The sequence below is a fragment of the Musca domestica genome, unplaced genomic scaffold (assembly GCF_030504385.1).
Source record: "Musca domestica strain aabys unplaced genomic scaffold, Musca_domestica.polishedcontigs.V.1.1 204, whole genome shotgun sequence".
Classification (NCBI taxonomy): Eukaryota; Metazoa; Arthropoda; class Insecta; order Diptera; family Muscidae; genus Musca; species Musca domestica.
The window spans coordinates 138150-162447 of record NW_026712254.1 but is presented as its reverse complement, the minus strand read 5'-3'; the positions used below and the strand labels follow the sequence as shown (position 1 = coordinate 162447).

Here is a 24298-nt window from a genome sequence, read left to right as displayed (position 1 = left end):
TATGAAAAGTTTGTGTGTGTGGTGTTGTCGTTGATGTTGTTGCTAATACGTAATTATTATCTAGAGCGTATGCCATTCATACATTCATGTTGTGTGCGGTGTGGAGTCTCTTTTTCACAAATTATGGGGTGGGTTGTTTGCTGAGAGGTGAATGATGTTGGGGAAAGAGAGTGAGAATATAAAAGGCCGGAACGAGAGAATACAATTACAACAATTGTTTTTTTTTACCCATTATTGGATGGGCAGCCAAGCATAGAGAACTCTTAAGTGTTGCATACAGGGTGGTAGTTGCTTGACATGCATCGAAAAAAGGGAATCATTACGATCTGCATACATGACCCCTAAAGACCCCTTTTTATACCCTCCACCTTAAAATGAAGGGCATATTAACTTGGTCATTCCGTTTGTAATACCCATAAATATTCGTCGTAAACCCCATAAAGTATATATATTCATGATCCGCATAAAATTCTAAGTCGGTGTCCGTCTTTCTGTCTGTTGAAATCACGATACAGCCCATATTATTTGAAGTAGAGCTTCGTATAGCCGCCATATACCGGTACCTCCCTACATTCGGTATTTCGATGATTTTAGCTACATAATTCACCGGAAATGTTTCAAATTTGGTATTTGATGTTCGTAATGAATACTACAGTCTATGACAGAAAATGTTCTGTGCAGGTCCACGTCTTCGTAAAGCCCCCATATAACGGTAACTCCCGATATTCGGTATTTTGATGATTTTAGTGACATTATTGAGAGGAATTGTTTCAAATTGGGTATTTGAAGTTCGTCATGGATACTACAGCCTATGACGGAAAATTGTCAGGGCTATACGAAGACTTGGACCTGCACAGACAATTTTCTGTCATAGGCTAAGGTATCCATTACGAACTTCAAATACCAAAATTTAAGCATTTCTCGGTGAATAATTTCGCTTAAATCGCCAAAATACCGAAAATAGGCAGGTACCATTATATGGGGGCTATACCAAAACGTGGACCTACTTGGCCCAATACCAAAAATCCTGCAGACATAATATACATTTGAGTAAAATTTTATCAACCTACTTCATTTCGTTCGGAAGCTAGAGTGATTTCCACAGACGGACAGACGAACGCACATCACATAGAATTTTATGCTGATATATAAGTATATATTGTGAGGTCTAAAATGTATATTTCGAGGTGTTACACACGGAATGACAAACTTAAATTACCTTCCATGATATGGTGGAGGATATAAAATTAATAATGGTGTGTTCCTGAACTGCAAAAATGTAAAAGTTTTTACTACAATAACCGATTTTCCCTTTATGATTCGAAGAAATTTGCAAAACAAGTAAATTTTTGCAGGTACTGGATCAGAGCATAACAGAATCTCACTGCAGACCCCTTATTTCAATTAAGTCGACAACATACTATTGCTCTGTTCCAGAACCAGCAGGAATCTACTATTTTGGCAATTTTTTTGATATCATAAAGGGAAAATGACAAATTTACTACAATATCCGAAATAAATGCCAACAATTGAAATGAAATCTATTTATTTTTAATAATTTTTCATTGGACATATAATTTTTTCCTTCTTTGAATTTGTTCTTTCATATTGTCATATAACCACATACATTTAATTTCTTTCAAATAATGATGATGATAAATACTATTTAAAATAGATAAAACTTGAACAACGCCTCTGGCAAGACATTCATACGAGGCAGTTGTCAAAGGTACACTTACATACACACATGCAGGTGAAAACAAAACAAACAAAACATGATAACATTGAAAAAACAACATGTTCTACAGCAAAATGCACTTAGATGTTATCTTCTGTAAAAGCGTCCCCTTGTCATGGCGCTTTAAAAGTGCTCTTAAAAAAGCTCCTTCTAGATATCATCCTTGCATGAATGCCATGTAACGATAACGGTGTAAAAACCTAACACTACAAACTATAGCGGTGACATCTATCGGTAAAGGAAACAATATTACACCTTAAGCTGCCGCGTGTGGCAATTTATGCAATGCAAGTCATGTTTTTGTTGCCTACTGTTGGATAAAAGACTCAAATACTTGAAACTGTAAAAACTAGAGAAAATACTTTTTAAAAATTGAAAATTCATGCATGGTACAATGAATACAAGTAAGGCTGCAAATACATAAAAAGCTTGAAGTCATGGCTAGGCATATTAATGCCAAATTATAATGAAAAACGACGGCAGGATTTTAGTGCGGCTCCGTAATTCCTTTGTGAAATGTCACAAACTAGGCCGTGCCATGACTTCAAGCTTCTTATGTACTTAGCCCTTTAGACTAAGTTGGAAAATGTCGCAAGTATAAAGGCCTGCCTGTATGGATTGTAATGTTAAAATTACTATCAATTAATGCAACAAGTTGTCAAATTAGCAAAACAACTGATTTGGTTTTGTAAAGTTTACCCATACCGCCGTACAATGAAGACAAGGTAGACTAACTTTGAAAGAAATGTAAATATTGGCTTGTAATGTCAAAATTTCATACACAACTGAATTTGACATATTATGTTACATGTACATGCGACAGAGGCATGTTAACATTAAAAAAAAAAAAACGTTTAAGAACGACATTATTTAGAGATTTTCGATAGATATGTGTAAACTATCAGAAGAATAATCGGTGATATATATGAGTGGTATAGTTAAAAAGGTAAGCTGTTTATATGTCGTTATATGACAAAGTATTTACATAAAATACAAAAAATGGATTATTGTTGAATTATATTTAATTACACCTTTTTTAAGTGCAAAGAGAAAGTTAAGAAAATGACATAAAATAAAAACACATGAAATTCGTAAAAATGCATGAAAAATGTATTTGAATTAATAGTACGGCCCTTGGTACAATAAGGAGGTAGAATAGCTTCACAAAACTACAGAAATACACCACTGAGGCCATGTCCACTTCCTGTCAAATTTGCATGCAATATTTTTTTTTTCATTTATTCGATTTTTAAAATGAGTTTAATAGCGTGAAAAATGAATTGAATGTCTTGGTTTTCTTTCAAAAAATTAGATCTAAACAGTTTGATTTTCAAATCCATGGCAAAACTGGCGAATATCTTCAATGCGCGTCCGCAATTCCCAGTTACGTTACAACTCACAGCATAAACCGCAGTAAACTGTGAATTTTTCTGGATGCATTGGTAACTTTTGCAATGCTTCTGGCTGATCTTCACTCCAAAATCCACAATTCTTATTATTTACGTACTCATTGAGCCAAAAACGAGCTTCGTCTCTGACCACATTTTTTAAATAAAAAGTGGATCCTCGGGCAACTTTCCAAGAACCCATTCATCAAAAATTCAGCGATGCCGTAGCTCCTTCGGTTTAAATTCTTGAACCAACTGTATTTTTGGAACACTCAGACAGTATTCAACGTTGTTAAATAATAGAGACCCAATTGCTGCTAATGGCAATGAATCGATAGTTGATGGCCATCATTAAAACAGGCCGATACATATGCGATATTTTCTTCAGTTCGTACCATACGTAAGCGTATTGGCGGTGTAATATCCAACAATGAGAATTTAGTGTGAATTTTAGTCACAACAGCCCTAATAGACGCTGAGCAAAAATTAGAGGTAGCGCGCCATAAACTTTTTAACAGAGCACGTATTTTAATAATAAAATGCAATGATTTGCCAGTATTTCGATTGTTATGCCATGTTTACGTTAGAACTTTTTGTACGGTTAATCTACTTTGAGAGGATTTATTTGAAGTAAAAGTAATGGATATGACAATTTAAATCCAAATCCAGTGGGTTAACCCTCATATATATAAACGTACTGTAAGATAAATCATGGTTAATTTATTGACCAACTGAAGAATTTTACATTGAAACAAAACGCAAATATTATAACTGAAAAAATCGACCTTCATATTTAACAATTATGAAGACATTTGTAACTGGGAAGTTTCTATCAGACGGAATTATACGGAATTACATATGTTCTAACAATTTTATTAACCATTTCCGTGTGTTTTTGTCAAATGAATGCCTTTTTACGACAAGTTTATTTATTCTGTTCCAGAATCAGGAAGAATGTACTAGTTTTCACATTTTTTTCGACATCAAAAAGGAAAAATATGTATGTTAGTAAAATTTTTTGCATTCTTGCACATATGCATTTTCTCAAAAATAATATTTAACTACCAAGAAAAAAATCGATTTATCTCCGCAGTTCTCGCACAAAAAAGACCATTTATCGAAAATCGATCTATACATTCCTATTGCAAAGAAAAGCAACCGTGTCGTTTACGGCGTCAATTACAGTCCCTCAAACGACTTCGTTCTTTAAATCCGAGCAACAGTCAACATATTTTTGTGCTTTATTTTTCATAGAAAAATAAGTGATATTTATTCGGTAACGCGTTTAATATTCGTAATTTTACTATTTTGCGGAATTTCGGTGATCAAATAAACGAAACAGCAACAAAAGAAAATTCCATGTGTATAAATAGAAAATACAACAAGATTTTAGTTTTCTACTGTCTGCCACAAAAAAGTGTATCTGTGTTTGTGTGTAGCGAGTGAGTTGTTGAGTGCATAAAAAGAAAACGACGAAATAATTGTCTGAGAATTCATCCCAAAAAAGCCAAGATAACATTTCCCCACAACAAATTAAAAGAAAATTTTCAAGTGAATGTGAAGAATTACGCAAAAGTAAGAATAGAAAAATTGCTATTTAGTAGGTACCTATGTGGAAAGTATGCCATGGAAAATGTAACAATTTTCGAAACAAATGCAATCCGAAAGAATTTCAAGTGAAAGAAAAATTAATGGCAATCAATTTTTACACAACACAGAATGCAAAAAAGAAAAAACCCAAACCTCCATAGAAAATCAAGCTGTCAGGCAGTCAGCCATCAGATTCTGTAGTGAAATACATACGAAGAAGCAAAGAAGAGCACCAACCAGCAAATACTATTACACAAAGAGTAGAAGTTTTTTCTTTCCTGTAATGTACTAGTAGACTGCGTATGGTGTTGCGGCTCCACCTCCCTTTCTCCCTCCCATCGGCGGTAGTCGGTCAAACAATTCGGGAAAAACGGCAGCAAAACCCCCCTTATAGAAAATACAACGGAACTATATAGGCCAACATAAATAAGAATAAAATCGGTGTTGTGTTGTATAGACAACGAAGACGGTGACGACGACGTCTTCGTCGTCGTTATTGGGTTGTGTTTTGTGCTATTTTTGTTGTTTTTCTTTCTGCCTTTTGTAAATCTATTAAAGTTTTGCTGCAAAAGATTTTGTTGATTGGTGTAGTTGGCCTTTTTGAATTGTGCTGGCCAAAAAAAGTGCAAATAAACATTTTGTTGTTGAGCACTTAACAAAGAGTGCAAATTAAATTAAGTTAAATTATATTGTTGAATTTGTTTCTAAAAAGTGCATAAAATTAGTGAAAATATATCTGTCATATTTTTGGTGGAATACTTTGAGAGTTGCATGCAGCCAGCCAGCGGCTAATTTAATTCATGTCAAATGCCGTTGTTCGCGGTGAGAAGAAAGAGAGCGAATAAAATAATTCAAGAGAGAGTGCGATTTAATGTGATGCAATTTGCATTCTTTTGTGTAGTGTTTCTTTTCATAAAATTAAATGGAACCATTAAATTATTACTGATTAATAATATTTAATCGTGTTTTCATATCAAAAGTTATAATTTGCACAATATTCCAGTGAAATTTGGTAAAGAATAATGTTAACAAATGTAATGTCAGTTTTGTGTGGAGATCTGTCAAATTCGATAGGGTTGCCATTGTCATTCATAGTCACTGCGATCAGAGATGGAAACAAAGTGTAACAATGTAGTAAAATAAGGTTTGCTGGTTGTGGAGTTATTTCTAAATGACTTAAAATTGAAAAAAGTTGGTTAAATATATACATTATGTGTGTCCCTATTACTAAAATTATTACTAAAGAGGGGTTCGAAGAACTGAATACAGCTTTTAAAAACCAAGTATTAGTTATGAGTTATTAAAAGAAAAAAATATATAGGCAACAATATTTACTGAAACAAACTAACTTATATCTGATTTTTACAAATTTATTCTAGTGGTAGGCGTTGCCACCCATGGCAAACCTTATTTCAACAGAAAATAAGCCCCCGAATTACACGTTTTTGCGAAATCGGTCATTAGTTTTGATGTATAATCCAAGGAATTGACAATTGAAACACTTTTTATAAAATCATGTTCGGTGTAAATAAGGCTTTTATCAAAATCCATAAAAACCCAAAGGCCGATTACCGAAATTCGGTAATAATTTGCTCATAGATCTGAACATCGAGTTTCACATTCATCACCACAGTGTTGTTAGCTGTATGGCCATTGATGTGAAGTGGATTTTTCTAGAGATAGGAGTTTAACATTGACACCATAGTCTTGCAATCAAGGTTGCAGTTAAAAAGTTTCAGGACTCCGAATTCATTTTCTAATCTTTCATGGGTGACTGCTCTCCAAACATGTAATTGTCGCCCTCAAAAAGTGTGGCATAGCGTCCACAAATGACACGTGCCTGGTACCAATTTTGTTGTGGTTCAATATTGCCCACGATGCCTTTGCTGAGGATACCAAGGAAGGAAATTATCTTCTTGTAAAGTATTCGCTACTGAATTTTGTTCTCATTCTACATTAGATGTATATCGCAGAAGCCTTATATGATTGGTTGAGTGGTGAATTTTCTGTCTATCTACACAGACAGTTCCAAAATGGATGAAGGTTCTGGCCTGTTCAAGCGGAAGTTCTTGCAATCAGAGACCTAATATGACAATGATCAAGTGCGATTAAGTCAAGTGCCATCATATCGAGATCCATTTCTGATTTCAAGAAAGCCCTCTTAAAAATACGTTTGTAAATTCATTTAGTTTTGTTGGTTCCAGGATATAGCAATTTAATGGGAAATTAAATGGCTTGCTGAATTAACCTCGGGGTGGTTCCCAGTCGAACGATCTACCTATTGACGGAACAATTCTAGTTTGGTTACAATCAATTGTTTTTTTTATTTTTTAGTGGTAGATATTTGTGCCCCGATATCTTATATTTAACCCGAAAGTCCGAATCCAAGACCAATGAATCATTTTATAGCTAATGAAAATATCTATCTAAGAAGTGCTCACGGTTTGGACCCGGATTTTTTATAAACCCCCACAAAGTTGAGAAGGGACTCAAAATCAGGGTTTCTATTACGCGCTGCCCTATCCAATTTTTTTTCTAAATTTGATACTTTTTTAAGTAGCTGGTCTTTGGTCTGGGCTTGAGACTTCTATGAATATGGCCAATATGCGCTACGCAAACCAATGTTTTTCAAATTTAATACTTTTTTTAGATGACGGACTTCGAAAAATGTTTTTCTAAATGTGATACTATTATTAAATAGACAGCCATCCGTCAGGACGTGCAATTTTGTTCGGTGCAAATGTCCTATACCGGCTTCCCGAACAAAAAATTATCTAAATGTAATACTTTGTGCAATAGCAGGGTTTCGGCAAGGACTTAGGATTAAAAGCATCATTCAACTGGACAGGGGATTAAAGATCCAAGATCAAAGATCCAAGATCAAAGATCCAAGATCAAAGATCCAAGAAAAATAATTGCCCATATCCATGCATTTTTAAAAGGTTATATAGTTTGGGTATCAGGTCACGTCCCTCAAAAATAAAATAATTTTCCGTATTAAAGTTACAAATACCTACCTCTAAAAATCCGATAGTTTTTACTAGACCACAGTTAAGGCGATACCGATGAGCCATTATGTCAGCTGCTTCAAGTGGATTCTCATCGTAAAAGCTGGAGCTTGGGAACCGGTCTATATGAGGATGAAGAAACAGCCAACGGATTGGCTGTAACATTTTAGGGTTCCCATTAGATTGAAACCAACCACTTCTAAAATTCAATTCTATTTCCACATTTCGAGAGATTTCCTGGGGTATGGCAGTGTCGACTCAAAATGTCCCAAAATGTTTTTCGTTTAAAGAGACCTAAGGTCTAAAACCTTTATTTCGATGGGGCACATTTTGGCCTTATATACCCTATGTAGCTGCCATAAGGCTGAGAATATAAAAATATGACTTACGTTGAATAATTTAGTTGAAGATTAAATCTAATCACAAATTACAGGAAATGTCAAGTTACAGCCGATTTGGTTGGACAGAGACGTCTAAAATAACGAAAATCAGAAGGTAGCGTTGTATAGGGCTGTACCTAAACTTGGAGTAAAATATATTCCATTTTCAGAAATAATATCAATGTCTGGACAACCTTTTCTTTTACACAAAATCAAAATACGTATGCCAAATCAGATTTCAAAATTATTTGAACATGGGACATAATCTGAACTCTAAATAACACCCTACCACCTTTGCGCATTGACAACTAATATCTTTGAAATTACAATCAAATTCCTGTGCATCTACTTGCCCAACATTCTTGAACTCAATGGACATTCTTCTTCCAAGTAATTAACAGAACAAAAGTTTTATGCAACTTTTTCTTCTCTTCGAAAAAAAGCATATACAATTCAATATCTTTTGAAAATGTTCAGCAATAAACACCAAACACACACGCACACACACAATCGCCCATTTCTAAATGTGAACACTTGCTAGCCAGACCCAATTATATTTGCCACCAACTGAAATTCTTGCACATACTTAACGTTTGTTATTTGTAATCGATCATGTTTGAAAAAATTCGATATTCATAGGCACTCTCCCCCTCTTCCGCTCAGAAATTCCCAAACAGTTGCGGTGTGTCGGTCGGTTGGTCGATCGGTCCCGGCCCGGTCGGATCGGGTCCGTGCTACCGATCGATCGCGCAACCATTCATTTTCGCTCTCATCTATTATTTGTGATTATGTTTTATCCCCATGCCATCGCCATCCCCATTTGTCCGTCCATCCTTACGTTGCTTTGTCGTTTCGTTTAATTTCAATTGTATTGGAGACTTTCTTTCCTGTGTTTGTTTGCATTTAACCATTTTGTTCCCCATAGTTTTCTTCTTTATCGGCTGTTTTGAACATTGAAATGTTATTTGCTCTCGATTTTCAATTTGTTTTCTTTTCTTATTTCGTTCTTCTCACTTACTATGCTGGGCTTTTGGAAAATGAAAATGTTCTCTCTTCTCTCTCATTGTTGTTATTACAGCGGTGCTCAAAAAGAAATATCTCTTTTAAGTCAAATTTCTCTTTGTTTATTTAAATCAAGAACAAAACAGTGTTAATTCATTACTTATACAAATATTTTTTATTCATTTGTTTTATAAATTATTTTGGCAAACATTCGTGTTTAAAAACAATTAAATAGAACCGTAAAATATAAAGAAAAACAGAATTTTAATTTTCTCTTAAATTATCTCTTTTTTCTCTTCATGTTCTAGAACACGGTTTTGAGCACCGCTGTTATTATGAAATGAGATGACAATGAGAAAACTTCTAGATTCAGAAAGAGTTGCCAGCACTACTTTTGGTTGGTTTGAGAAATACTATTATGGTCGGTATAGCTAATGGACTTCAATGTTTTTTTTTTTCTTGCAATGCCTCCAAATATAGGTTTAGGTTTAGGGAAGGCAGCATCTTGTAATGTGAAGGGCTGCAAAACGGTTCGGTATCGTTTTGAACCGAAGCGTGAACCAAACCACTGTCAAGAAAAATAAAACTTGAGCCGAACGAAAGCTGTATTTCAATTTGGGTCTTATTAATTCAACCACTTGAGCCGCCAAATTTTGGGATATGTAAAATTTTGAAATGTATTTACAAATAACACTGAACCAACCATGAAAATCAAAACCACAGTTCGAGAGGTCTGAAAAACCATTACAAAAACTGAACCGTGTAAATCATTGAACTGACCCAACCCAAATATGGGGGCTATACCATAATTTGCAACTGTGTTCAGCATTATATCGGGAATTATGCTTGTAATAAATCTACGCTTGCATACACATGCAAAATATCTCAAAATTGTACCCAAGGAAAAAAATTCATAAAAGAAAAAGATTGCATTAATGAAGGAAAATCATTCCAAAAGATATACAGGGTTGGCCATATTCGACGGACCCATCTGGCAACGACATAACTTTTGACAAAGATGTCACATCGCTTAATGACATACCGCGTTTGAAGCGTCAGTCCAAGCAGATTTTTACCATGAACCAATACACGCCACGCGAGCGCTCTGAAATAGTTGAAATTTACATTCAACAGAAGAAGTCAATTGAGAAAACTCAACGTGCTTTTAAAACATTAAAAAATGTGGGAAGTGCGCCTTCTAAGAACACCATTAAGCGTTTATATGAAAAATTTTCGACTGGTAAGGCTCTTTCTAATCCGAAGAGGCCATATAAAAGTCGATCAAGGCGATCGGCCGAGAATATCGCTGCCGTACGAGCCAGTGTTCAGAGGTCCCCAAGAACATCCCAAAAACGACGTTCTCAGAAGTTGGGCATGGCTCGGTCCACTTTCCAACGGATTATTCGCATTGATTTGCATTTGTTCCCGTACAAAATTCAATTGACGCAAAGAATGTTGCCTGCGAACAAGCCTCGTCGATTGGAATGGGCCCAAAGGGCCCAAAGATCCGTCGAATATGGGCAAACCTGTATGCATATATAATAGCCTGAATCTTAAAAGATTTAAAAAGATGGGAAATGAGCACGCAATTACACTATTCCTAAAAAAACGGATTTAAGAAATTTTGTCATAGAGTTGGTATTTTTGAAAACGCAATAAAGAACCTACGATTAATTATCAACAAAATTTCAGACAAAAAGGAAATAGTAAAATTATTCTTTAAAATCCACGTATAACGATCATGTCTACATTGAAAAGACATTGCCGGACGGACAGTTGGAACAGGGTTCCAAGCATGTATTACATGTATTTTTGTAAAGAATATACAGGTCGCATTTAATGCCTGATCGAGATAATAGTTTACCCTAATCGTTGGTTGCGCCCACAGACGAACTCTATTTAAATTGGAGATAATCGGTCAAAATTACAACATATAGCTCTCATATATATCTTCGTCCGATTAGCTTCTTATTGTGCACCAAACGTGCAATATTTGGCCAAATTGGTGGAAGTGTGTCAAATTTGGTGGAAATCGCTTCAGATAAGCTATATCTTCCATGTATATTCTTCATCCGATTTATTAAATTTTTCCTCCACAGCCGTAATATGCACTCCATAACAATGATATTCGGCGAAAAATATCAGCTACATCTCAGAAATATCTTTGCCAATTTTAGTTCAGATTTGAATTTTGCTTCTGGGTGAGATGAAAAAACTGCAACCAACTTCATACTGCTGTCATTTCTAAGCCATTCGTCTGACAGCTGTTAAAATTATTTAAGTGACAACTCATTAAAGCATTGACAAGCGTAAAAAGCATTTTGGTGAGAACTTTCCAGAGAAAAGTTATTCCTGACTTGATCGAAACCCACGCCACAGTGGCCGAAAAATGGCTTGTTTCTGAACATATTACATTCGGCAAATACTTAAAAATGAGCTCGGTGTAAGGCCATTGAAATTACAAAAAGTGTAAGAACTTACACCGCAACAGAAGGAAAATAGACTCATAGCTGCTAAAAAGTTGCTTCGCTTGGCCAAAAGTTGTGTACTGCCGAATTTTGTTTTCTCCGATGAGAAAACATTATTTGTCCAGCAGTTTGTAAACAAGCAAAATTATCGTGTTTACTTGCCAAAGAGGTCAGCTGAAAATGTGCACCTTCGGTTGGCCACCAGATCTCAAGCGCCGGCCATGGTGATGGTGTGCGCCGCCATAACAGCCGATGGTCGCTCTCCGCTCGTATTAATCAACCGTGGCATCAGAATAAATGTCGAATATTACCGCGAAAATATTCTGGAATGCAAGGTTGGCTCTAAAAAAGTTTCTCAAGCAAGAGCTTCCCCAGGAATGGGCCAAAATACCGTAGAGCAGCATTCGGGCAGCGTGTGACGGTTTCGTTGGCCGTTTGAAGGCCATAATTTGTGCCAAAGGCGACCAATTCGAACAAATCTAAACTTATATTAAAATTGGATGCTATTTCCGAAATTTTTTGCTTTTATTCAATACAATTAAAAAAATGTAAAAATTATGGCATTTGACTTTGATGCAGTTTTTTTATCTCACCCTGTACGTGGCATAAATTTTGCTTATTTATGCACCCGCTAAGATGGATGTTATTATGTTTTAAGGATGGTATATTTAGACGCAGTAGCAGTATTCTCTGCCACGCCTGGCTTCATCTTTTGTTGTGTCAGTCTCTTCGAGGCAAGCGGTTAAACGTCGCAGTGTCTCACCAGTAGGCATTGAACGGCCAGGAAATCTGCGACGAAATTCACGTTGTGCCAAAGTCACCGACCAATTGTTGGTCAAAAAAATAGTCACCAATATTCCATGTTCTTAAGCAGTGTAGCGTAACATTGTTTATTAACGTGTATATCGCATTAGGGGCAAATCGTAAAATGTATAGCATTTTCGGATAGGAGGATTATTTTTGCTGCACCTTGTATAAATCCATTAAAGTTTCTATGGAGTTTATCGAAAGTAGCTATGGGTCTAGCTCGACTCCATCTCAATGTGTGTGATTTTAATACCATGGCAACCCTAATCTTAGACGAGACGAGAGAGAATAGCAACTAGAATTCTATAGAAGAGTATAGAACCGTTGAGAGCGCAGCAAAAGAGATGAAGCTTTATTTCTCTGCTTTGAGAAAAAAAACAAACAACCAAATGATTTTCATCGAAACGCTTTCGTTACGTTTTGGGGCCTACAACAACCAACCATAACATTCATTGGCTGTTGTTGTGCGTATTTTGTGTAGCTCATTTTTGTTTTCTTTCTTGCTGCTCTAAAAGAGGGGGAAAATTGCGCTTTTTAGATCAATTCCAACGGCCAGTCAGCGAGCCAGCCAACCAACCAACCCAATCAGTCAGTCTAACCCAGCTAGCCGCACAAACGTATGTCGGTCGGGTTTTCCATTGCAAAAGAAAAAGGCTACATTGTTGTTGTGTGCGTCGCGTTTTCTCGATGACTTGAAAAAAATTTTTGTCTAAAATTTTTCATTTTGAAAATTTCTTATAAGAGATATTTTTTTTTTTGTTCTTGGTGTTGTATTTTTCTTTGTGTTTTTGTTTTAAGATGGTCAGTGGAATCAGAAATGTTGAGTGATGATAATTGTGAAAAAATTAACCAAAATTAATTTAAATTTTTTGCAAATATTAAGAAAAAATATCTTTATCTGATTTTATAATGAGATTATTTATTTATTGTTTGTTTGCAATTTTCAATTTTCTTCCACTAATAAATATATCAATTTTCAAATACAATAGAAAAATGCAGTGAAGTGAAAAGTTGAAAAATAAAATGAAAAAAAAAAAATACACCCAACCACAGCAACACAACACAACTGAGGAGGAAAAATCCAAGGAGATCAATACCAAAAACGGATTAAAAAAGTGCAAAAGAATCGATATAAAAAAAATACATACGTTGAAGAGCGGGAGATAGGGAGAGAAAACAAAAATTCCCAAAGTGGGATAGAAAATGAGTAGAGTTGAGAGAACAAGAACAACCTCCCAATAAGAAGTGTTATTTTGAAAAGCTTATAAGAAAAAGAAAATTCATGCTGCTCAATGTTTACTTTCTGTGTGATCTCTCATTCTCCTATTTTTTTGGCGAAATATATGTGTCAGCGTTGCCAGATGTTTACACTTCAATTTTTTCTTGAAACTGCATAAAGTAATAATGCTGACTGAAAATATGACTCCTCATGTAAATAAACTTATGTACGGTTTTATTTGAAATATTTGCCTTATTTCGGCGACTATAGCCTTGTCTGAACATATTTTCTCCAAATTGGGTGTACTGGCTTCTAGACTGAATTCGGTCGGATGTGCCAAATTTCAGGTCATTTGGATGGAAATTTGGTCCACGATTAACCCGAAATTGGTTGAAGAAATATGGGAGCTATATCCAAAGCTGACCCGATCTCGATAAAATTTGGCAGAGGTATTCTTGAGCTTCTCAAGATATCTGGTACCAAATATCGTTGTTGTCGAATGCATAGTATGAATGTGATGGACTTAAACACAAAATCGGATGAAACATATATATGGGAGCTTTAGCTATATATTAATGTACTTGCCTCTAGACTTAATTTGGTCGGATGTGCCAAAATTCAGGATATTTGGACTGATATTGTCCATTTGGCCACAATTAACCCAAAATCGGTTGAAGATATATATGTGGGAGCTATATATAAATTCCAACCGATTCTCACCAATTTCAATAGGGTTCGTCATTGGGTCAAACAAATATTGTTTGGAAAATATCTCAATCGAATAATAAATGCGAACTGCTTTTTGTTCACATAAATACATGGACAGACGGACGGACAAACGGATTGATTGACATGCATTAATTGACTCAGAAAGTGATTCAAAAGTAACTATGGGTCTATATGACTTCGTTCTCCAAGTACAAATAAATGCACAAAGACATAAGACAATGCCCTTACCACTATAAAGGTATAAAAACATTGAATAATGTAGCTGTAAAAATTAAAAAAAGCAGCAGAAAAGAAAACGTAGGTTTGCATAGACAATTAGTAATCAGCGACGGTATGGCCCAATACCCCACATGCTTTGAGAAAAAATCCTTTGAAAAATGTATCTAAAGTCACATAAATACCAAAAACGTGGATCTGCATCGATGATTATAATCAGCCGGGGATGGTGGGACCAATCGCAATTCCTAGTTTCCAACTTTGAGAAAAATCAGTTTAAAATGTGTACAATATAGTGTATCGGGAGGTATGGACAGTTCTTTGCAAGAATGTTTTTTGTTCGTTGGGAACACAAAATGCCTTTTACATCAAATTCGGTCGCCAAGTTTGACTGAAATGCCATAAAAATATGTAAAATCGGGGTGTATCGTTCCACAGACAGACATACAGACCAACGAACATAGCTAGATCGTTGCATTAAATTATTATGCTGATCAACAATATATATACTTTGTGAAGTCTAAAATACTTCTTTAGAGGAGCTAAAATGAAATGACAAACTTAAAGTATGGTGGAAGGTACAATATTAAAAATTACAAATTTTCATTCGATGCTTTTTTTGTCCTTTTAATTTTCGATTAAAATATTCATATATTCCCTTTCATATTGTATTTTCCATTGATTGCTATTTTGGTCAGAATATTGTCAAATGTCAAAGGCTGATAGCTTTTTCTTTTAATCTGGCAACATCGAAATAATATATTTCCAGTAAAAAGAGACTGAGAGACAAGAAAGGGAGAAAGAGAGAAAGAGAGCAGTGAGAATTATTTGAATTGAGCATAGCGGTTAAATAGATAAATTTCAAAAACAAAATAAACAAAAATAATAAGGAAAACATTGAAAATGGATTCTGAAATAAAAAAAATAGCGACGGAGCCAACTGTCAAAATTAATTTTGTGCGGCTGTGTTAAATCGACAAACAAAAGGAAAAAAGAAAGAAACAATTTATCTATTTTTTTTTTGAATTTTAATTTCATAATGATAATGAAATATGGCCATATGTTTTCAAAAAAAAAATATTTCATTTATATTCATTTTATTTTTTCCTTTGCAGTGAGGAAAGAAGAAACGGCAAAAGAAAACAAAAGATACAAGAATAAAAAATTATAAATCCACACAAAAGAAAGAAAAGAAAGAATAGCGTGTAATTGAAAGAAATTTTAGTGACAAATTGTTATTGTGACCAAAAAACAGTAGTAATAATAATAATAATATTAATATTCATTGAAAAGAAGTGACCCAATAAACAAAATCAAAAAAAAAAAATAATAAAAGAAAAGGAATTTTACAACCAAAACATCAAGCAACTAACCGACCTGTCAGCCAACCCGCCTTTTGGCAAATCTCGCACATAGTGTTAATTTGTTTTACACTCCCTGTGTGTGTGTGTGCCTGCGTGCGTGTATGAGCGTGTGTGTGTCTGTGAATGCAAGTGCATTATTGCGTGCCTCTTGATATTTAATTATTATCCAAGGGGATAACGCACCGCCAGCCAGCCTATCAGTCAGCCCGCCCGCCCGCCAGACTGTGTCGCACTGTACAAATTGTTTGCGACAGTAACAATAACAAGAACAACAAACAACATTAACGCCACATTGCAGTGCGTTAAAATCCCCATCCCATTTTCAACATCATCAGCAACCGAGAGCCATCAACGAAATTCACATCATAGACATTCATCATCCCCATCAGCTTCATTCTCGTCAGCAGCAGCAGCAGCATTACCAGCATCACCATCGTCGCCATCATCGCCGTGCTAAAGATCCAAGATGACATCTTTAGATATACGCAATAATTCGGCCGTTATGAAACGTGCCGAACAGCTCAAACGCTGGGAAGAGTCCGATACAAATCAACAGCCGCCCGTACCGCGGCCAGATCGCGGCAGCCGCATCAAATTCTCATCGGGTTGTATATTTTTGGCCGCCTGTTTGGCCGGCGATAAAGAGGAGGTTTTGAAACTGCTCGAACAGGGTGCTGACATAAATACCGCCAATGTTGATGGATTGACAGCTTTGCATCAGGTAAGTTTCACGACTGAAATATGTAGTTTTTTTTTCTTTATGTAATTAACAATTATCTGCTATACTTCGTAATGAATGATGTTGCTGTGAATGAAGCCTTGTGATGGTAACTCGGGTTTTTGATTTGCCAATTGAAAATTGAGTTTAATTGATAAACTTTATAAATGCTATGAAAAAGCCAGTAAGGAAAAGTCAAAAGTCGGGTGGTCCGACTATATGATACCCTACCCCACTATGCATCAAATGCATATTTAGCAGAATTTATTTGAAGTAGATCGTACCACCTATGAACATTTCTTCATCGATTTTTACTAAATTTGACGGAGACATTTTAATCCAAATTTGATGAACTTGTTCTAGACAGAATTCGGTCGGATTTGCCAAAATTCAGGCCATTTGAACTCATATTGGTCATTTGGTGCACAATTATCGCGAAATCGGTTGAAGATATCTATGGGAGCTATATCCAAATCTAAATCGATCTTGATAAAATTTGGCGGAGGTATTTTTGGGCGAATGTGAGGGACTCGAACACCAAATCGGATGAAACGTATATATGGCACCTATAGCAATATCTGAACCGATTTTCACCAAGTTTTATGTACCAAAATTCAGGACTTTTGGACAAATTTCGGCCATTTAACCCGAAATTGGTTGAAGATTTATATGGGAGCTATATCGAAATCTGATCTTGATACAATTTGCAGAGGTATTTCTGGGTTGTATTTGATATCTGATACCAACCATCATTCTTGTGGGGTGCATATTGCGAATGTGAGGGACTTAAACATCAAATCGGATGAAACCTATATATAGAAGCTATAGCCATTTCTGCACCGATTTTCTCCGAATTCGATGCACTTGAATTCTTGAATTCGGTCGGATATATCAAAATTCAGGTCATTTTTATAGGGTTCGTCCTTGGGCCTAAAAAGAATTTTGTGCAAAATTTTATCTCGATTAGACAATAAATGCGACTTGTACTTTGACTTTGTTTACAAAAATACATGAACAGACGGATGGACGGAAATCAGAATGTGATTCTATGCAGATCATTAAAAGGAACTACGGCTCTATCTCGCTTCCTTATGCATGTTACAAACAAATGTACAAAGACATCAGGGTATTATTACAGTGTGGTGTAGGGTATAAAAAATATGAAACTTTATTATATCGGAAAGTAGACAAAATGAAGTTATGTGTGCAACAAGAATCGCACATTTACCAAAGAGATTGGGATGTAAAGAATTTAAAGAAAATGCTAACCTTTTTAGGGATGTGCCGTTAAATTCCATATTTACAAATCCCAAGTTTGAAAAGAATCGATGACTTGTTTCGCAAGCTATGAGAGGAGGTTGGAGGGAGGTACCAGAAGGTGTGGGCCGATATCTAACATCTTCACAACAGATCTTATTTCAATAAAAACATATTGGAATGCATGAAGTGTGCAAAAGATACCATTCTTATTTTGAATTTCATGCGGTTTAAACGTTGTGGTGGAGGTATCAGAAGGAGTAGTCCGATATATTCCATTTTGTGCATGTTGATAAAAAATATTGAGATTTGTTTAGTTTGAAAGTTATCGGATGCTCCTTTCGAGTTTTATGAGCTTTATGGCTATTTAAAATGTTGACCTTTTGTGGGGGAGGTACCAGAAGGACATTGACCCGATATTGTCGATATAAAAACCCTTTTTTATACCCTCCACCATAGTATGGAAGTTATATTGAGCTTGTCATTCCATTTGTAACCCCTCGACATATACACTTTTACCCTAAAAAGAATATATATTCTTGATCAGAATAAAATTATATGTCGATTTAACGATGTCCGTCCATGTGTCTGTCTGTTCTTCCGTCTGTGAAAATCATGGACGAATTGAAGTAGGTTGATAAAATTTTACTCAGATGTGTGTTTGGTCTTCGGGACTTTTGATAATGGAAATGGGCTATATAGCTACACGTTTTGGTAAAGCCCCCATATGAGGTACCTGCTTTTATTCGGTATTTGGCTGATTTTAGCGACAATATTCACCAGAATTGTTTCAAATTTCGCGTTTGGAGTTCCTAATGGGTACTACAGCCTATGGTAGGAAAAGGTCCACGTTCTTGTATAGCCTTTATATAGCGGTATCTCCCTAAATTCGAAATTTGGTTGATTTTTGGGTACTAATAGCTATAACGTTACCTCCCTATATTGGGTCTTTTGATGTTTTTGCGACATTATCTAAAGGACTTTTTTCAAGTTTTGTATTTGAATATTGCAAGGGCTAACTTACGCGGATTCACGTCTTCGTATAGACCCTTATATAACAGTAACTCCCTATATTTCATGATTCCTAACAGTATTTTTTAACTTTTTTTAAAAAAATGTCCAAATTCCTTCCAAATGGTTCGCCCGCCCGGCAAATTTAGCCACTTTTTTAATTGGCTGCAATTTTTTATTATAATTATACCCTACACCACATAGTGGTAAGGGTATTATGTTTTTGTGCATTTGTTTGTAACATGGAGAAGGAAGCGAGATAGACCCATAGTTACTTTTAAGGATCTCTATAGAATCATTTTCTGCGTTGATTTATGCATGTCAATCCGTCTGTCTGTCCATGTATTCTTGTGAACAAAATGCAGGTCGCATTTATTATCTGATTGGGATGAAATTTTCCAAACAACATTTGTTTGGCCCAAGGACTAACCCTATTGAAATTGGAGATAATCGCTAAAAAATTAGATATAGCTCCCATATATATATCTTCGTCCGATTTTCCTTTTATGGTGCACCAAAAGTGTAATATCAGCCCGAATTGTATGGAATTTTGCACAAACAACTAAAATAGGCTTGAAAATAAGTATGCCAAATTTGATCGAAATCAGTTCAGATATAGCTATAGCTCTCATATATATTGTTCATCCGATTTGTTATTTTTGTCCTCCGCAGCGGTAATATGCACTCTGTAACAACAATATTTGGGGAAATATATCAAATGCAGCTCAGAAATACCTTTGCAAAATTTTATCGAGATCGGTTCAGATTTGGATATAGCTCCCATATATAACTTCGTCCGATTTACCTTTTATTGTACAACAAACTTCTAATATTTGCCCAAATGGGATGGAATTTGGCACATGCGACCGAATTGAGTCTAGAAGCTAGTATGCCAAATTTGGTGAAGATCGGTTCAGATATAGCTATAGCCCCCATATATATTGTTCATCCGATTTGTTGTATTTGTTACCAACAGCCGAAATATGCACTACGTAACAACGATATTCAGGGAAATATATCAAATACAGCTCAGAAATATCTTTGCCAAATTTTATCGAGTTCGGTTCAGATTTGGATATAGCTCCCATATATATCTTTATCTGATTTCAAAGTCCGAATTTAAAAGATACAAATGCTTGGGCATATTTAGTCCTTTGAACTTTAAATTACAATTATAATCATAGCGTGTATGATTGAATTCTCCAAAAATGTTATGTGGAGCTCTACAAAATTAGCAAGGTGGTGTAGGTTATCATAAAGTCGGCCCCGCCCGACTTTAGGTCTTTCTTTACTCGTTTTTTCATTGTTTTGTTAATTGTTTCAGAGAATTACATTGAAATTGGATCTAGAATATTCAAAAATTTTAACTTATTCGTAGAAGAAATAATTGTGGATCCAATATTTTATATTACCCCTCCTCATTCTGATGCATATTATAACACTTTCATCAACATTCGTTGCTTAAATTTCACACCGGTGGATTTTATGGGAACTTCTTTTTTTTTTTGTTCCAAAATTGTTCATGCATCATAAATCCCCTTATTTCTCACATCCCTTCAAGAACAACAACCACAACAAAAATACATTGTTTTTGTTTTGTATTTTAATTACGACATAATTTCCAAATTAGACCACAACTGAAACAAATGTACGCAAGTTATTGGAGGCGCAATGAAATATCCTCTCAATGATGGATGGAGGGAGCGGAGCACACACAGCCCAACCACAAATGTGGAAAAAAATCCCTTGCCGTTCATTGGAGATGATGATCTCCGTTTTGCTCCATCATAGATTTTTTTCTATTCATAAATGTTGCAAACAACAAAATAACAAAAAAAAAAAAAAAAAAAAAAATGCCAGTTGGTTTGGTTTTTGGGTTGAGGGGCGGCAGGCGTCATTGGCATTAGAAAATGAGCAGCACGCGTTCTAAACGCTTTGATTCGTTTTTTGTTTTTGAGTATTTTTTTCGCTTCCACCACAAATTTCATAAAGTCATTATTTGTGGTCTTCGTTTTTCTATTTTTTTTTTCTCTCGCTCGTCTTTTGTAGAGCGTTGTTATCGTTTTTGTATGCGCGTCTCGCCGCCACATTTAAAAAGCTATAATTTATATTTTTTCTTCTTCGCCTTCGTCTTTCATATTTCTCTGAAATACTCACATATAATCATGAAAGCGGAAATATTTGTAACAGTGACGTAATGCAATTTCATTTGAGTATACGAAAAATGCAATGAAATTTCGGTAACATGTAGAAGAAAGTTTAAACACGAAACTTAGATAAGGAAATAATGTTTATCCAACTCTGAGCAATGCTTAGCTTTCAGAAATATACTCCACGCCTTTGCCATTTGGAAATATATTTGAAGCTAAGATCGTGAAGTTTTGAGTAAAGGGTATCGATTGTTACGCGAATGGAACAGAATTGATGGCATAAAAATTGATATTTGTAGATCGTAATAGGCTCTAGTTCTGGTGGCGGAACATAGTAAATATAGGCCCACGTTTTGGTATAGCCCCCCATATAACCATAACTCCCGATATTGGGTGTTTTGATATTCGTAATGGGTTCTAGCTTCTGTGGCAGAACATAGTATGCATAGGTCCAGGTTTTCGTATAGCCCCCACATAATGGTGCCTCCGGATATTCTGTATTTTTAGATCGTAATGGTTTCTAGTTCCGGTGGCGGAACATATCATATTAGGTCCACGTTTTCATATAGCCAACCGGAGAGAATGTTGCTCTGCGATATTTTGGGTTCTAGCTTCTGTGGCTGAACATAGTATGCATAGGTCCAGGTTTTCGTATAGCCCCCACATAATGGTGCCTCCGGATATTCTGTATTTTTAGATCGTAATGGGTTCTAGTTCCGATGGCGGAACATATGTCCACGTTTTCATATAGCCAACCAGAGAGAATGTTGCTCTGCGATATTTTGGCCCATTCCTGGCGAAGCGCTTGCTTGAAGTGATCGACACTTTGGTATTTTTTAATGCCAACCTTGCTTTCCAAAATACTCCAAACACAATTGTCCAACGGATTGGAATCCGGAGATTTTGGTTGCCATTGTGCGCTGGAAATGAAACGAGGGGCCCTACGTTGTAACCATTCTTGGGTGGCGCGTGCTGAATGCGATGGTGCTAGGTCCTGTTGGAATGTCCAAGGTCTGCGGCCGAAATGTTTGCGAGCCCAACGCATTAATACACCCTTCAGAATATTTTCGCGATAATATTTGGCATTTATTCTAATGCCACGGTTGATTAATGTCGCTTCTTAACTTTTTAAACCATTTCTGCTGATGTTGCTGTTTTCTTCCATCCACTGCCTTGACGTCCGGCTACGCTACCAGTATCACGGTACATGTACATACATTCTGGGTTGGCAGCCGCTGGCCGAAACTGAGATCTTGTTGTTTTGGGTCGATCCGCATCGTAGAACCCGCTACTGTGGGAACCCGCAGGGTGCTTTCTCATGACACCAGTGGACCATCTACATGAGGAGGCGAAAGTCCTTCCCTTAGGTCAGCATATGCTTTCGTTGCAGTACCTGCTTGGGTGTTACCGTGAGACTCATCCCAACCATCATATGGTGGATAAATATCCCCCACTCAGGCGTGTCAGGAAGGACATACATGATCTAGAGAGGGAGGTCCAGCGCTACAAGAGAGAGCCTCTAGATCAAGAAGCCTATCAGGCAGGTCTGCGTGGCATTCATACCGATGCAGTCGCAGATGCTATTAGCAATTATAAAATGAATGCCGTCCTCGGAGTCCACCCCCATCCATTGTAGCTGAAGAACGTCAGACAAACCAGGGTAGTTTTGGCGCAATTACGTTCAGGATGGCGTAGTCGTCTCAATTTGTATTCGGCACGAATTGATGAAGCTGTGTGTGGCGCCTGTCTGGCGTGTGATACAGGGCCGCACAATACGCTGCACCTCTTTAATTGCACAGCCAAACCTACCCAACTCACTCGAGATGATCTCTGGCTACAGCCCATTAAAGTAGCCGAATCTCTACCTGGAAAGTTATGGTTTATTTTACCCATTAAATATTCTCCAATTACCATCCAAATTGGTAGGCTTCTTTCCAGCCCTAAACTCTAACTCCATGCATAATTTCGCTATTGGTTTATGACTGTGGGCTGTATAGCAACAGCAAAATCAGGAAATTTCCCGGCTTCATGTCCCTTTTAACCCTTAAATATATTGTGATCCTCTCCAAAAACAATAGGCTTATATTCTGACCCTAACCCTACCTCCATTTTAAATTTCGTGAGGATGGGGCCATAATTACGACCTGTAGCGTGATTAAAAATTAACATGGACAGATCGAAAGACGGACGGACAGTCATACATAGCTAGATCGACTCAGCTCGGCAATATAGGATGATCCATGTATAGTTTCCGTGGACCAATATTTCGAGGTGTTACATAATTTTTGGCTCAATTAAGCATTTAATACCACCAACAAATAGTGTTGTAGGGTATAAAAATGTGAAAGAAGGGAAATTTTTAGGGACAATAAAAAATTCCCAGAAGAATTCCGACTTTGCAACCCTGTTCCATGACTATGACTATGAAAACATTAAACGAAACGTTTTGCGAAATTCATGCGAAGAGAAAAACAAATATCGTGAACAACAATAACAAAACACGCCGTTTTCAAGAAGAAAATCTCATTCTTATAAATAGACTGAATGTGAAATGTGAAAAAATACACAAAAATCAAATCAAATACCAAACGCCAGACGGACGGACGGACAGACAAACAGACAGGAACACTGACGTACGATAAACGCCAAAAAAAAAAACCAAACAAAGAAGAAATAAAAACACACACACAATACTTTTTTTGCTTAACGAATTATTTGTAAATCGTTTGATTTACATTAGAAATAAAAACGATTTTGTTATCGTCTTTTTGTTGATATTACAATCAACAACAATGTTGAACTGTTTGGTGAATTTTCTATTAATTTGTTATAATAATTTCGACGACTAGACAGCAAACATTCAATTAAATTTCTTGCGTCTAGAATTTGTGACTATTCTTTTTTCGACAATATTTTGCCGATATAAATATTTTTTTGGCTATCAAATTTTGGGGATTTGTTGCGATGACGAAAAGGAAATTGTTTTCCTCATATGATTTTTGTACTCGTAGAATACAAGAGGAAAATTAATTAAAATTTAGGCAATTAATTGTTATAGTGTGTGGCGTTGGCAAATCTATATATATAAATGTAAGTTGTGTTAGTTACTACGCTTATAACTTAAGAACCGCTGGACTAATTTTAACGATTCATACAAATTCGGAATTGTCTCCTCTCCGAAAAGGATAATATCCAAAAAAATCGCGTAAAAATGTGTTATATTAACATTTTCATTTTGACTTTTGAAATGTAC

At 35.9% G+C, this 24298-nt stretch overlaps 1 protein-coding gene across 1 annotated transcript in view; it reads left to right on the top strand.

Annotated features, from left to right (window-relative positions):
* Nucleotides 1–4314: 4314 nt before the first annotated feature.
* The window catches only part of LOC131802412 (protein phosphatase 1 regulatory subunit 12A-like), a 69008-nt gene continuing 49024 nt past the window's right edge, over nt 4315–24298 (top strand). The window contains exons 1-2 of the mRNA XM_059122601.1: nt 4315–4701; nt 15661–16630. Of these exons, the coding sequence (XP_058978584.1) occupies nt 16376–16630 (255 nt within the window). The 5' untranslated portion in view covers nt 4315–4701; nt 15661–16375. The remainder of the gene's footprint in view (nt 4702–15660; nt 16631–24298) is intronic.